General features: G+C 43.1%; 1 protein-coding gene across 1 annotated transcript in view; it reads left to right on the plus strand.

The window, feature by feature from the left end:
• The first annotated feature begins 10,065 nt into the window (after positions 1-10,065).
• The window catches only part of TLR7 (toll like receptor 7), a 28,151-nt gene continuing 21,375 nt past the window's right edge, over positions 10,066-16,841 (plus strand). The window contains exon 1 of the mRNA XM_008072445.1: positions 10,066-10,213. Within this exon, the coding sequence (XP_008070636.1) occupies positions 10,211-10,213 (3 nt within the window). The 5' untranslated portion in view covers positions 10,066-10,210. The remainder of the gene's footprint in view (positions 10,214-16,841) is intronic.

A 16,841-nucleotide genomic window follows, 5' to 3' on the forward strand; every position in this document is an offset into this window, starting at 1 on the left:
CCAGATAAAATACAGGACATTCAATTAAACTTGAACTTCAGATACATAATTTTTTAGTAGAAGCATGCCCCAATTTGCTAAATTTGGCAAGCCTACACTAAACTTTTACCTATCGGCCACGGGCTGTTCCTGTGCCCCTTTATTTCCACCTAAAAGGAAAGAAGAAATACAATGAGACTTAGAAAACCAAGTATGAGGTGCCCCAGCCAATGAGAGACCTGTTCTCATAAGATAAATAAAAGCTTATCCTCTTCATCCAGTGATTTTTTGTTGAGCAGACTTCCCTGCAGGGAACTAGACCAACAGTGTAGACTGGGGTAGTTCATTGGCACTACAATGACCTCTTCAGAAGGAGGTTTTTTAGTGGTCCATACCAAAGATCAGAAACAACTCAAATGTCCAGAATGGAGAAATGGTAAAACAAATTGTGGAATAGACAATTTGTTTTCTAGCAACGAGGAAAGAATGTCATGCTCCCTAGAGAAAGGTATAGAAGGCATTCCAAATGCAAACAGCGAGAAGAGCAAAGTATATGCTAGCAAATTATACTCTGGGGAAAAAAGAAGGGGGATAAAAATATGTTGTTATTTGTGTATATGCCTTTTACTCTGGAAAGATACAGAACGAATAACAATGGCCTCTTACGGGGATGGGGTGGGGTAGAATTGGGTGGATGACCCATAAGGAGAGTGGAAAGTGTTTTGTTTTTGTTTTTGTTTTTGTTTTTTTGGAAAGTCTTACTCTGTCGCCCAGGTCAGAGTGCAGTGTCATGCTCACGGCCACCATAGTCTCAACCTGCTGGACTCAGGAGATCCTTCCACCTCAGCCTTCCAAGTAGCTGGAACTACAGGCAAGCACCACCACACCCAGCTAATTTTTTGATTTATTGTAGAGATGAGGTCTCGCCAAGTTGCTCAGGCTGATCTCAAACCCATGGGCTCAGGCAATCCTCTCACCTCGGCCTCCCAAAGTGCTGGGACTATAGGCGTGAGTCACTGCGCCCAGCAAGGAAAATATTTTACTCTGTATGAATGTATGTATGTATGTACAAGGGGGGACCCCCTCAAAACCGGAATTATCTTTTTGGAATGTGGAAACCTTGTAGTATACTCAGAATTTGCTCCTTCGGATCAAAGGGTCAACAAAGGTGTGAATCTGGAGATTTTGAGAAGATTGTGTCATTATTTGCAGAATAAATGTCCCGAGTTCCGGCAAACGGGTGTCTGATTTTTCCACCCTGATAACACACTGCCCACACCACACTGAGTGTTCGGCAGTTTTTGACCAAAAATGGCATGACCGCCATGCCCCATCTTCCCTATTTACCCGATCTTGTCCTGAGCAACTTTTTTGTTTCCCCCGATGAAAAAAGTCCTCAAGGGTGAATGTTTTGCCGATGTGGAAGAGGTGAAACAAAAAACAGAAGAAGCACTCAAAGGCATCAAAATCGAAGTTCAAATACTGTTTTGAACAGTGGGAAAAAACACCTCGATAGGTGTATTGCATCAAACGGAGAGTAATTTGAAGGTGACTGAAGTTTAAACGTGTAAGAATAAATACACATTTTTTATAATATATAAATTCCAGTTTTTGTGGGTCCTCCGGTATACATGTATGTATGTATGTATGTATGTATGTATGTTTATCTGCACAGAAAAGAGTGAACATAGCAGACCTGAGACTGCTGTACTTAGAAAAGCTTGTTTGCAAGATTGGCCCTCGACTGATGTCTGAGAACATAGATTTCAGGGGCGTTTCCATAATTCCCAGAACTGGTAAGAATGACTCACTGAGGCAGGAAGCTATGATTCACACCTGTAATCCCAGCACATTGGGAGGCTGAGGCAAGAGGATCACTTGAGCTCAGGAGTTAGAGATCAGCCTAACTCCTGGGCAGTAGAGCAAGACCTCATCTGTACAAAATATAGAAAATTAACCGAGTATGGTAGTGCATGCTGATAGTCCCAGCTACTTGTAAGGTTGAGGCAGAAGGATGGCTTGAACCCAGGAGGTCGAGGCTGCAGTCAGCTATGATTGTGCCACCGCACTCCAGCCTGGGTATCAGAGCAAGACTTTGGTTTTTTAAAAAAGGCTCACTGTACTTAAACTGTGCAAACAATATGATTTCTGCTGCACACCTGCTTTCCTTCTGGAAAGCTGGAATTTTGGTACATGCTAGGTAGAGTGTGACTACGTGACCAGTCCCCAGTAAACACCCTGGGTGCTGAGTCTCTAACAAGCTGCCCTGGTGGACAGCACCAATTAAGCACATCCTGTGACTGCACTGGGAGAGGAATCTTGGAAGGTGGGGCCTGGTTTCTTCCGGGCATCAACCATACCCCAATTCTTTCTGTTCATCTTGGTTTACGCCCTTTCACTGCAATAAATCACAGCTGTGCACCTACTATATGATGAGACTTGTGACTCTTCCTGGTGAACCACCAAACCTGGGTGGTTTTGGTGACACTCCAACACAGTACACAGTCTTCTCTCTTTTTTTTTTTTTTTTTTTTTTTAGTCAGAGTCTCACTTTGTCACCCAGGCTGGAGTGCAGTGGCATTATCACGGACAGCTACTGCAGGCTCGACCTGCTGGGCTCAGGTGATTCCCGAGTAACTGGGACTATAGGTGCCACCACTACGCCCAGCTAATTTATTGATTGATTTATACAGATGAGGTCTCGCCATGTTGCCCAGGCTGGTCTCAAACTCCTGGGCTCAAGCAATCCTCCCACCTTGACCTCCCTAAGTGCTCGAACTACAGGCATGAGGCACTGTACCTGGCCTCTCTTTCTCTCTCAGTCTCTCTCTCTCTCTCTCTCTCTCTCTCTCTCTCCCTTTATCTATCTTTCTATGGATCTCTATATAAAAATTATGTAGCATATGAATATGTATTACCTATTAAAATCAAATAAAAAATGAAAATGGCCTGTGCTTTATATTTGCCTCATGTAAATTTATTATTTTCTTTTCATTCTTTTCTTTCTTTTTCTCTTTTTCTTTCTTTCTTTCTTTCATTTTCTTTCTTTCTTTCTCTCTCTCTCTCCTCCTCACTCTCTCTCTTTCTCTTCTTCCTTGTCTTTCTCTTTCCCTCTCTACTTTTCTATTTATTACATACTTACTTCAAAACTGTATATTTTCCATTATACTTTTTTAAAAAGTTAAAAAGCAGCTGGACTCGGTGGCTCAGCCTGTAACCCCAGCACTTTGGAAGGCCGAGGCGAGTGGATTGCCTGGCCCGCGGGTTCGAGACCCGCCCGGGCAACTTGGCGAGACCTCATCTCTGCAATAAATAAAAAATTAGCCAGGTGTGGTAGCGCACGCCTGTAGTTCCGGCCACTTTGAAGGCTGAGGCAGAGGGATCGCCAGAGCCCAGCAGGTCAAGGCTGTTGTGGCCGGGAGTGTGTCACTGCACTCCAGTCTGGGCGACAAAGTGAGACTCCAACTCAAAAAAAAAAAAGTTAAAAAGCTGTTTCTTTGTATTTGCCAACTAAAAATCCTATTAAAAATATTTTCAGAGAGAGAGAAAAATAGAGAGAGAGAAGAAAAATGAAAGAAACAAAGAAGAAAACACATTCACTGCCTTGATCTCTAAGAAGACAGAAACACCTTGTAGCTTTTAAATGAGTTAGTTTTTTGTTTGTTTGTTTGTTTTGGCTTTGTTCAGTTTCAGGGCTTTGTTCAATAAGAATATGTTCATTTTGTACATATAAAACAGTCCAGCATAAACAGAAATACAGGTTTGCCATTCAGGGAAAAGTTTTTGTCACATAGCTTGGCTATGTTTTGTCACATAGCTTATAGTTTTTGTCACATACCTTTGGGGGTGATATCACACATTCAAAAAATTTTTATGGTCGGGCTTAGTGGCTCAGCCTGTAATCCCAGCACTTTGGGAGGCTGAAGTGAGTAGATTGCCTTAACCTGCGGGTTCGAGACCCACCCGGGCAACTTGGTGAGACCTCGTCTCTACAATAAATCAAAAATTGGCCGGGCATGGTAGCGCGCACCTGTAGTTCTGGCTACTTGGAAGGCTGAGGCGGAAGGATCACCAGAGCCCAACAGGTTGAGGCTGCGGTGACTGGGAGTGTGCCACTGCACTCCAATCTGGGCAACAGAGTGAGACTCCAACTAAAAAAAAAAAAAAGTTTTTATTTGCACAAACATTTTAAAGAAATTATAGAGACATACTCAAACTCATGTAAACACTGAACAGCTCCTGAATTGAATAAAAAAGATATAAAAGACATTTGGGGACAAATTGAGAAAATTTGAATACAGAATCTTTTTTTTTTGAGTTGAAGTCTCACTCTGTCACCCAGACTGGAGTGCAGTGGCCACTCCCCAGCCACCGCAGCCTCGACCTGCTGAGCTCCAGCAATCTTTCCGCCTCAGCCTTCCAAGTAGCTGGAACTACAGGCGCGCGCTACCACGCCCAGCTAATTTTTGATTTATTGTAGAGATGAGGTCTCACCAAGTTGTCCAGGCAGGTCTCAAACCCGCGGGCTCAGACAATCCACTCACCTCGGCCTCCCAAAGTGCTGGGATTACAGGCTGAGCCACCGAGCCCGGCCTGAATACAGAATCTTTAGAAGATGATATGAATTATTAATTCTCATAGTTACCATCTTTATTTTAAGAGATAAAGATGTAAGAATTTAGGAATAAAATGTCATGTTGTCTGCAACTTCAAATAATTAAGGAAGAAAAAGTATATATGTATACATACAAAGGGACAAAACAAGTTAACAGCTGTTGAACTTAGGTACCTAGTATACAGGTTGCATTGTACAATTTCAACTTCTCTATATCTGAAATTTTGTTTAAATAAAATGTTGTGCCTGGATGTGGTGGCTCATGCTTGTAATTCCAGCACTTTAGGAAGCAGAGGCGTGTGAGGATTGCCTGAGCTTAGGGTTTGAGACCAGCCTGAGCAACATGGTGAGACCTTGTCTCTAAAATAAATAAAAAAATTAGCCAGACATGGTGGCACACACCTGTGGTTCCAGCCACTTGGAAAGCTGAGGCAGAAGGATCACGTGAGCCCAGCAGGTTGAGGCTGTGGTGGCCGTGAGCATACCACTGCACTCCAGTCTGGGTGACAGAGTAAGACTCCGATTCAATAAATAAATAAAAATAAATAAATAAATAAATAAGTTGGAAAGAAAAAAGATTTTCTTTAAAAATTAGTATATTAATACAATTGAATTAAAGTAGAATGATATAATATCACTTATCAGAAAATCAATAACTACTCTTCTACTGAATTCTTTATATTGAGTTAAGGACAACTTAGTATCTTCTGAATAAGAAAACATAGGTTTGGCAGGGCACGTAATCTAGCGTTTTGAGAGACTGAGGCAAGAGGACCACGTGAGGCCAGGAGTTTGAGATTAGCTTGGGCAACATAGTGAGATCTCTTCTCTACAAAAAAATTTTTAAAAATTAGCCAGGTGTAGTGGCACACTCCTGTCGTTCCAGCTACTCAGGTGGCTGAGGTAAGAGAATTGCTCAAACCCAAGAGTCTAAGGCTGCAGTAAGCTGTGATCATTACCCACTATACTTCAGCCTGGGAGTTAGGGTGAGACCATGTCTCAAAAAAAGAAAAAGAAACATTGACTTTATTGATGTTTGACTACTAGACCAGTTGCACTTGATTAAACTCCTAGTTAATTCAACCAGCTAGTGAATCCATTCAGATGACTGGTTACTTCAGTTTATTAATCTGCCTGATGATCTTCCTCTCAAAATTAGCCTAAATAATAGAACTGTTCTTATTTTCATGATCACTTTCATTTTCACCACCACAACGATTGATTTCTCAAGCACTTACTATGGACACTGGAGACAACACATTCTTAGCTCAATGGGTCTGTGGTATTATTGGAGAACTAGGAGATATGAATAAAAGATCAATAACAGTACAAGAAAGCATAATTGACATGCTAAATGCATAATATCATAATGTCTCAGGATCTTACCACATAAAACCAGGATGCGTTTTAATGATCACATAGCCTCATCCCTCATTGTACAGATGAGAAGGCAGATATATTTTTATGTAGTCAACTTTTTCAATGTTTTCTTTAAGACCCTGAGGTTGTTGCTGTTGGTTTCTTGTTTGCTCATTTGCTGCTGTTGTCATACTTAGAATGACTTTCCCACATCAAGATTATTATAATATTTCACCATAGTGTTTTTATTTATTTTTCCTTTTTTTTTTTTTTTTTTTTGAGACAGAGTCTCACCGTGTGGCCCAGGCTGGAGTGCAGTAGCACACTCATGGCCACGGCAGCCTCATCCTGCTGGGCTCAAGCCATCCCTCTACCTCAGCCTTCCTAGTAGCTGGAACTACAGGTGTGTACCACCAAGCCTGGCTAATTTTTTATGTATTGTAGAGACGAGATCTTGCCAAGTTGCCCAGGCTGGTCTCGAGCCCTGGGATGAGGCAATCCTCTCACCTCAGCCTCCCAAAGTGCTGGAATTATAGACATGAGCCACTGCACCCTGCTCTATTTTTACTTTTTAAAATTGAGTTAGGGTCTCACTCTCTCACCCAGGCTGGAGTGCAGTGGCATGATCATGCCTCACCATAGACTTCAGCTCCTTGGTTCAAGTGATCTTGCTGCCTCAGCATTCTGAGTAGTTGGGACTAGAGGAACACTTTTTGTACGATGAGATCTCACTGTGTTGTCTAGACTGGTCTTGAATTCCTGACCTCAAATGATCCTACTGCCTCGGGCTTCCAAAGTGCTGGAATTACAGGCATGAGCCATTGTGCACGGCCTTTTCTAGTATTTTTAAGGTGCAACGTTTTACATTTAAATTTTTGAGCCCTAAGAAATTCATTTTGATGTAAAAAATGAGGTTAGACAATAGCTTTATTTTTTCTAAACTCCAAACAATTTCCCCAACATTATTTTAATAATCTCTTTTGCCATTGTTGTGACTTTAACCTAATACCTCATAGGTGATTTTACTTAATTCTGCCCTCTGCTCTGTTTCATTGGTGTGCTGTTAGTGCACCATTTAGACAACACAGCATTATCATGCTTTTATAGATGTGGAAGAGAAATTCTCTCCTTGTTACTTTTTCATTCAGAAATTACCTGGCTATTCTCACATGTGGTCTTAGCCCAGTCAGACCCAATGTCTCATTTTTATGACAGATATTTGGTAATGTGCCTTTTATTATGTGTATGGAGGTGACAATCATGGATAACATAGCCCTGATCTTTGTGATAAACAAAAAGGCCCAACTGATTTCCCAAATGCACCCCATTTTCAAAGCAATCTGGCAAGTTTCTCATGAAATCCTATTGGTATTTCATTGAGATCACACAGCATTTGCAAATCAATTTCAGCAAAATTTCTATTTTTGCAATGTTGTGAGCTCTAGCCCTAATAACAACTATTTCTTTTCATTTATTTATGTCTTTGTGTCTCGGCAGGGTCCTGGCAGGAAACAGACAGTACACTCAAGTGAGAAATTGATGAGTTCAGCAAAGTGACTATTTATATATTTGGACAGAATTTAAGGAAATAAGAAAGGATGATGAACCACTTCAGGGGGAAGTCTTCCAACCTGTGGCCTAAAGGGGAAGGAACAACTATTGGAATTCAGGCAAGAGAACATCACTAGATAAGAGCTTTATTAGCGTGTGGAAGCCCACTCATGACCGGGTAGAGAGAGGGCACTGGGAGAAGGAGACCCTGCCCTCCCTCCTTCTGCCCTTCAATTTCCATCCTGGGTTTCCCACTGGCCAAACCCAACCAGAAGCCTCGGAGAAGGGGTTATTGAAGTTCATACAGCACAGCTTCCAGAATATAGAGCAGTGTGGAAAGGCTGAAAGGGTGATCTGACGGGGGAAAGGGAAAGCTTGCAGCCTGTGAGGTGAAGCATTATGTTCCCGGTTCTCCTCCCACCACCTTAGTTCCTGTGCATTTCCTGTCTATTTTCTTCCCAAGTATTTCAGATTTCACTGTTTGAATGGACTCTCTCCTTTCATTACCAATTTGTATCAGTTATTGTTTATATGGGAGAAAGCTATTGATTTTTCATATTGTTTGCATAGGAGAATGATTTGATAGGGAGATATTTGATTTTTTTTTTTTTTTTTTTTTTTTTTTTTTTTAGTTGGAGTCTCACTCTGTCGCCCAGACTGGAGTGCAGTGGCTGCTCCCGGCCACTGCAGCCTCGACCTGCTGGGCTCCGGCGATCCTTCCGCCTCAGCCTTCCAAGTAGCTGGAACTACAGACGCGCACTACCATGCCCGGCTAATTTTTTGATTTATTGTAGAGATGAAGTCTCGCCAAGTTGCCCAGGTGGGTCTCGAACCCGTGGGCTCAGGCAATTCACTCAACTCAGCCTCCCAAAGTGCTGGGATTACAGGCTGAGCCACCGAGCCCAGCTGGCATTTGATTTTTACTGCCTGTGTGGGTATCACTGGTAAGGGTAAATTCAGTATTTTTTCTGTTATCAATTGTAGTATTTGTAAAAAGAAATAAAAAGGAAGGGTAATAAGATATTTACTTTATACTTTTTAAGTATTTGATGAGGCAATACATATAAAGCAGTTAAAATAGTATCTGGCTCATAACAAACCTCAGTAAATGTCACTTTTTTTGAGTTGGAGTCTTACTCTGTCGCCCAGGTTGGAGGGCAGTGGCACGATCACGGCCACTGCAGCCTCCACCTGCTGGGTTCCGGCGATCCTTCCACCTCAGCCTTCCAAGTAGCTGGAACTACAGGTACACGCCACCACACCCAGCTAATTTTTTGATCTCACCAAGTTGCCCAGGTTAGACTCAAACCCCGTGGGCTCAGAGAATCCTCTCACTTCGACCTTTCAAAGTGCTGGGATTATAGGCGTGAGCCACTGTGCCCAGCCCGTCACTCATTATTGTATCTAGTAGTTTTTCATCTGATTTGGGGTGCCATTGATTTTCAACCCAGTATATTTTAACCCTGATAGTTAGCTGCAGATTTCCCCTTGGCAAACACTGCGTTTTCCAAATTCTTTCTAGGTGGACTAATGGGATTAAAGAGCTTTAAGCATAACTACCGTATTTTTGACTCTACCTACAAAATGCCCAATAATCAGTAAAGAAGAGAACTAGTCCGTGGGGCTCACATTTTGAGAAGCAAGGCTTTATATTGAGACTAGACTGCAAGTGCAGCTGACCTTTTTTTTAACTAAAGTGACTGAACCAACTGGTAGCTTTGCCACCACTTAAAAACCAGCACGCCTGCCAGCTGGGCATAAGACAAAACAAGGTAAATTTAGACATGTCTGTAAGATATCTACGGAAAGGTGGTTCTCAACCTGGGGCGTCTTTGCCCCTTGGGGAATATTTTGCAATGTCTAGAGACATCTGTGATTGTCACAATGGGAAAGGGGCTGTGCTACTGGCGTCTAGTGAATATAAGGGAGGGATGCTGCCAAGTATCCCACAGTGCAACAAATAAGTATCTGGTCAAAAACGCCAATAGTGCTGAAGTTGGGAAAGCCTGATATGAAAATTGGTCTATCAAGTTGTTTGGATTTAGATGAGACATTTTGGGGGCAGAAATAAGAGGAACCTGGTGTTTTTGCAAACCTCATATCTGGGGTGACTTAAATAGTCACGCTCCTCCTTCCTCCCTTGACCTCATCTTTGTACTGGCAGCCTGGAGTCTCTGTGGCTCGGTGCTTCCTGTCGCCCATCTCTTCATCTCAGAAGACTCCAGATATAGGACCACTCCATGCCATCAAGAAAGGTATTTTAAGCATTGGAACAAATTTGGATAATTTGAGTAAATAGATGTGCTGTCAGAAGGGAGTGGGGAGGAGAGGAGAGGAAACCCAAATCGCATGCAAAAAGGTTTCTTTTAGAATATAAAGAAAAAATGTCGTAGTCTAAAGTGTCAATTCTTGAAAAATAAAGTGAGAGTTTCAGTAATGTTAGAAATGGTATTCTAGAGGAGTATGTCTGCAGTCTATCTAACTCTGAGAAAGTAAACACTACATATACGTGTTTCAAGCACATTTAAAGCAACGCTTCCAGGATGGCCTTAAGCTACAGTATTGTGCTATCTTTGAAATGTAGTTTCCTGTGTTCTCTTCATCTTAATTGATGCTGTTGGACCCATATCAAGCTGATCTTGGCACCTCTCATGCTCTGTTCTCTTCAACTCGACCTGTATATTCCATTTTGGAAGAAGACTAACAATGGTAAGAACAGCCAAGCGATTTCCAAAATGTATTATCCATGATCTTTGTGGAAAGAACTGAAACCAGTTGGCAAGAGCAATGTTAAAGAATCTGTGCTAGCCGGGCTCAGTGGCTCAGCCTGTAATCCCGTGCCTTTGGGAGGCTGAGGTGAGTGGATTGCCTGAGCCCGCGGGTTCGAGACCCGCCTGGCAACTTGGTTGAGAACTCATCTCTATAATAAAACAAAAAATTAGTCGGGCGTGATAGCCGGCTAATTTGGTTCCGGCTACTTGGAAAGCTGAGATGGGAGGTTCACTGGAGCCCAGCAGGTCGAGGCTGCGGTGGCCGGGAGCGGCCACTGCACTCCAGTCTGGGCGACAGAGTGAGACTCCAACTCAAAAAACAAAAAAAAAAAAAGAATCTGTGCTTAGGTTATTTGCTGGGGGAAAGTGCTTCGTGATATTTCATTATCGAGAATAATCAAGAGGGCATTTTGTAATTTTAAATTAATCAACACTTGCTCTTTCCAACTTCCTACAAGAGTTAAATACGTTCTCTAGGGAGGAGGAGCAGATGTTTGAATTGAGGACACAGCTTCTGTGGGTCTCATTTCTTCATCCTGCATTTAAGTTACTTTGTGCCTTTTCTAGCATATGGTGTTGTCTGAATGACTATGTAGACAGAGCTGTGAGGGGTGGGGAGGGGATGCTCATAAAACGAAAACTGGGGGAAACCCCGGGCTCAGGTGCCATCAAAGGAAACCAGATCTGGGCAGTGGTACCCCTATCGCAGTAGGGGGAAAGAGACCTCAGTATAGAAAGAAACTCAATATTAAATACAGCAAAACCAGTGGCAATTTACAGCCAGGGAGCAGGATGAGGGTCCCTGGATGGAAAACTACCAAGAGGAAACATCAGGGGTCAGAGGGATTCTGACTAAATTGATCTGACAGGATTCTTGCTGAAGACAGGTCAGGGAGATCAGATATCAACGTAGGCATGGTAAGGGATGAGGAATTTAATCAGATATCAAGAGTGCTCACCTATCAACATAGGTGGTTCTCAGGTAAGTGATATAGCAGCGTTCCTGCTCAAACTGGACAACACTAAGGTGACACGAAGCCCAAAGGCTGAAACCTAGAGGCTTAAGGGTGGCTGACTGAAGTTTAGACAAGGAAAGTCTGTCAGCGCTGGCTCTCCTGGTCATTAGCTAGGGGGCCTTGTGTCTATCATCCAAGCCCTCTAAAACTCAATTTCTCTGACTATAAAATGAGCATAAGAACCCCTTCCCAGTGACCTTCCAGGGCCATGGTAAAGCTCAAATAACAGAATATTCTTCAAGTCCTTGGCAAGTGGTATGATGCTAGTGTGAGTTATTAGATATGCCAAAACTGAATCAGAATAAGGCATCCGTGGCCTTTTCCTGAAATTATTTTGTCACCTAAATCAGACATGTTCTAGATCTGAGTGTTGGCACCCAGGCTCATTTTGTGTTGAAGGTCTAATGAAGCGTTAACCATGAGGCACTCTGCTACAAAGGAAACAACTGCTCATAGTTTCATTTCCTAGAAACCCAGATGTCTATTTTAATGCAAACACATGCCACATCTGTCTTTGCTTCTTGAAGGATCGCATGATGGGAATGGTAATAACAAAGAGAGCTCACATTTCTTGACCATGTATTAGAGTCAAGTGTCATGCTGAGGGCTTCATACACAGGATTTATTACGGCCTCAAAACAGCCCTGTGAGGTAGAGATAAAACAAAAAACAAAAAAAACCTGGAGCTAAGGCCTGGCATGGTGGCTCAGGCCTGTAATCCCAGAACTTTGGGAGGCTGAGGCGAGAGGATTGCCTGACCTCGGGGGTTCAAGACCAGTTTCAGCAACTTGTCGAGACCTCGTCTCTACAATAAATAAAAAAATTAGCCAGGTGTGGTGGTGTGCGCCTGTGGTTCCAGCTACTTGGAAGACTGAAATGGTAGGATTGCCTAAGCCCAGCAGGTCGAGGCTGCAGTGGCCGTGAGCGTGCCACTGCACTCCGGCCTGGGCAACAGAGTGAGAAGCCAACTCAAAAAAAAAGGAACCTGGGGCTTTGAGAGGTTAAGGAGTGTCAGTGAACTTGGCTCAGGAAACCTGGCTCCAGAAGCTGTGCCCGAGCCCCTCACTCAGTTCCTCCTAGCCCAAAGCCCAGAACATGCTATTTGCCAGCAGATGCAACAGAGGTGGGACTGGATTATGATCACTTCCTACTCAAGTACAAAAAGGAACTCAATATATTTTTTCTAAAAAAAGATATAAAAACAATTTTTTTTCTTGATTCGGAATCTCACTCTGTTGCCCAGGCTAGAGTGCAGTGGCACACTCACAGTCACCACAGTCTCAACCTGCTGGGCTCAGGTAATTCTTCTGCCTCAGTCTTCCAAGAAGCTGGAACTATAGGCAGGTGCCACCATGCCCGGCTAATTTTTTTGATATATTGTAGAGATGAGGTCTCGCCAAGTTGCCCAGGCTGGTCTCAAACTCTTGGGCTCAGGCAATCCTCTTGCCTCCACCTCCCAAAGTGCTGGGATTACAGGCAAGAGCCACTGTGCCTGACCAAAAACAATTTTTAAGAGAATAAATACAAAGGCCAAAAAGCACAGGGAAAATATTCAACCATATTAATAGTCATATGTCTAATCCTTTGATCTAGAAATTCAACTTCTAGAAATTCTTTTTTTTTTTTCTTTTTTTGAGTTGGAGTCTCACTCTGTCACCCAGACTGGAGTGCAGTGGTCGCTCCTGGCCACCGCAGCCTCAACCTGCTGGGCTCTGGCGATCCTTCCGCCTCAGCCTTCCAAGTAGCTGGAACTACAGGCGCGCGCTACCATGCCCGGCTAATTTTTTGATTTATTGTAGAGATGAGGTCTCGCCAAGTTGCCCAGGCGGGTCTCGAACTTGCGGGTTCAGGCAATCCACTCACCTCAGCCTCCCAAAGCCTGGGATTACAGGCTGAACCACCGAGCCCGGCTTTAGAAACTCTTCTTAAAGAAATGATCAGCAGCTAGGCATGGTGGCTTATACCTGTAATCCCAGCACTTTGGGTGGTCAAGGCAGAATGATTACTTGAGCCCAAGAGTTTGAGACCAGCCTAAACAACAGAGCAAGACCCTGTTTCTACAAATAATAAAAAATTAGCTGAGTATGGTGGCACACATCTTTAGTCTCAGTTACTCGGGAGGCTGAGGCAGAAGGAATCACCTGAGTCCAGGAAGCCAAGGCTACGGTGAGCCGTGATAGTGCCACTACATTCCAGTCTGAGACCTTGACAGAGAAAGAAAGAAGGAAACAGAGAGAGAGAGAGAGAGAGAGAGAGAGAGAGAGAGAGAGAGAAATGATCAGGATGTGGTGAACTATATACTAAGATAGTCTGTGCATCAGGACAAATAAAATATCTCATGTCCTGTACTGTGTTGAGAAGGAGTGAATTAATTATGGTACACCCATTAAATAGAATATTATGTTATCATCAAATCATGTTCTCTTTAAAAGAATACTTAATGACATAAGAAAGTACTCGCCAAGCCTGGTGGCTTATGCCTGTAATCCCAGCACTTTGGGTGGCGGAGGCAAAAGAATTGCCTGAACCCAGGGGTTTGAGACCAGCCCGGGCAACTTGGCAAGACCTTGTCTTTAAAATAAATCAAGAAAAATTAGCTGGGTGTGATGACACATTCCTGTAGTTCCAACTACTTGGAAGGCTGAGGCAAAAGGATTGCCGGAGCCCAGCAGGTCGAGACTGCAGTGGCCGGGAGCATGCCACTGTGCTCCAGCATGGGCGACAAAGTGAGACTCCAACTCAAAAAAAGATAAAGTACTCATGGTATAATGTTAAATGATAAAAGGCAAACTTGAAATTGATGTGTCATATATTGCTGACATTTTTAATGTACCTGCTAGACAAGCGCTGAATGCTTACTACATATTGGATAATCTGTGATAATGGTTACATAAACAAACGTGTTACTTATTTTAGTTTCACAAAACAGCTCTGAATTGTAATCATTTTTTTTTTTTTTAAGTCGGAGTCTCACTCTGTCGCCCAGACTGGAGTGCAGTGGCCGCTCCCGGCCACCGCAGCCTCGACCTGCTGGGCTCCGCGATCCTTCCGCCTCAGGAATTGTAATCATTTTTAGGAAATCAGAGGCTCATGAGGTAAAGTGATTTGGGAATGTCAGAGAGCTTTTACAGGACACAGCAATAATTTAAAACAAATCTTTCTACTGACAAAGCCCTGACTATGACTAAAATGCTTCTCAACATGTGAAATAAATGCAGGGATAGGAGATTAGTACTAGAAGGAAACATACTAAAATGTTAACAATAATTAAGCCATTTTAAAAGTAAAAACAGGCTGGGCACGGTGGCTTATGCCTATAATCCCAGCACTTTGGGAGGCCGAGGTGAGAGAATTACCTGAGCCCATGGGTTCGAGACCAATCTGGGCAACTTGGCAAGACCTCAGGTCTACAATAAATCAAAAAATTAGCCAGGCATGGTGGCGCATGGCTATAGTTCCAGCTACTTGGAAGGCTGAGGCAGGAAGATCACCTGAGCCCAGCAGGAGGCTGCGGTGGCCGTGAGCGTGCTACTGTACTCCAGTCTGGGCGACAGAATGAGACTCTGAATCAATAATAATAATAAAAATTAAAAACAGATCGGGCATGGTGGCTTACCATGTAATCCTAGCACTTTGGGAGACCAAGGTGGGAGGATTGTTTAAGCTGAGGAGTTCAAGACCAGCCTGAGCAACATAGTGAGGCCTCGTCTCTATAAAAAATCCAAAAATTAACCAGGCATGGTGGTGCATGTCTATAGTCCCAGGAGCCTGAGGCAGGAGGACTACTTGAGCCGAGGTGGACCAACCACCTAATTCCAGGAGGTTGAGGCTGCAGTGAATCAGAATTGTGTCACTGTACTCCAGCCTGGGCTTCAGAGTGAGACCCTAACTCAAAAAGTAAAAAGTAAAAACATCATTCTGCTTTTAGCCGTAGCAAATTGCAAATTGCTTCATGACTAAATAAAAGGCTATTAAGGAATCCATTTATTAAATTATTTAAAATTTTGGAAGGCTGTGCTGGAATTCAACACCACCACTACAGATTAACCAGCCAGTCTTTTTTACCCCAAGAATAAATAATTTATATTCCAGAAGCTCACTGATGTTTCGGGCTGTGGTTGGCAGACTATGGGCCATGGGACATATCTAGCCTGCCACCTGCTTTTGACAGCCCACCAACCAAGATTGCTTTTGATGTTTTAAGTGGTTGAAAAATATCAAAGCAAAATATCGGTTTGAGGACATGAAAAAGTTATACTAAAATTTTAGGGTCCACAAATTGCTATATTATTTGAGTTTTGAATATTTGTCAGCGTATTATTTGTAAGTCCTTTTTTTTTTTTTTGAGTCAGGGTCTCATTCTGTCACCCAGGCTGGAGTGCACTGGCATAATCACAGCTAATGGCAGCCTTGATCTCCTAGGCTCGGTGATCCTTCCACCTCAGCTTTCCGAGTAGCTGGGACTGCAGGCACATGCTGCCATTTCCAGCTATTTTTTCTTTTTGTAGAAATGAGATCTCACTACATTACTCAGGCTGGTCTTGAACTCTTGGGCTCAAGTGATCCCATCTTGGTCTCCCAAAGTGCTGGGATTATGGGCATGAGCCATCATGCCTGGCTCTGTCTATAAGTGCTTTTACACTATGATGACAAACTACTAGAAAAGTTGAGTAGTTGTGACAGAGAACTTATGGCCTGCAAAGCCTAACATATTTACTAACTGGCCCTTTATAGAAAAAGTGAGTTAATCTGTGGTTTGCAGAAAGCAAAGGGATTGGGTGTAAGGTTAAATAAGACTGAAGATCTTAAGGTCTTTGGTGACTATGGTGATGCATAATAACTGTTGGAATCCTAATTTATGTAAGGCTGCTTTATATCCATTTATTTATTTGTTTGTTTGTTTGTTTATTGAATTGGAGTCTCACACTGTTGCCCAGTCAGTGCCAGGAGTGCAATGGCACGTTCAGGACCACCACAGCTTCGACCTGCTGGGCTCAGGCAATCCTTCCGCTTCAGCCTTCCAAGTAGCTGGAACTACAGGTGTGCGCTACCACGCCTGGCTAATTTTTTATATTATTATTATTGCAGAGACGAGATCTCGCCAAGTTGCCCAGACTGGACTCAAACCCCTGATCTCAGGCAATTCTCTTATCTCGACCTCCCAAAATGCTGGGATTACAGGCTTGAGCCATTGCGCACAGCACATATCCTTTTATTTTTAGTTTGAAAACTAAGTCTGTTAGACTGAAATGGTAGGAAGTAAATGATAAATCTCTCCTTTTAAAAAAAAAAGATGTCTTACGTTCTTGTTTGTTTGTGATTGCTTTTGTTATGAGTTGGGGTCTTACTCTGTCACTCAGGCTGGAGTGCAGTGGCATGATCATGGCTTACCATAGCCTCAGCCTCCTGGGCTCAGGTGATCCTTCCACCTCAGCTTCTCAAGTAGCTGGGACTACAGGTGCTTACCATCATGCTGATTAAAAAACTTTGTTGCCGGGTTCGGTGGCTCAGCCTGTAATCCTGCGCCTTTGGGAGGCTGAGGTGAGTGGA

This window comes from Carlito syrichta, unplaced genomic scaffold (assembly GCF_000164805.1).
Source record: "Carlito syrichta isolate Samal-C Ts95f unplaced genomic scaffold, Tarsius_syrichta-2.0.1 Scaffold315175, whole genome shotgun sequence".
Lineage (NCBI taxonomy): Eukaryota > Metazoa > Chordata > Mammalia > Primates > Tarsiidae > Carlito > Carlito syrichta.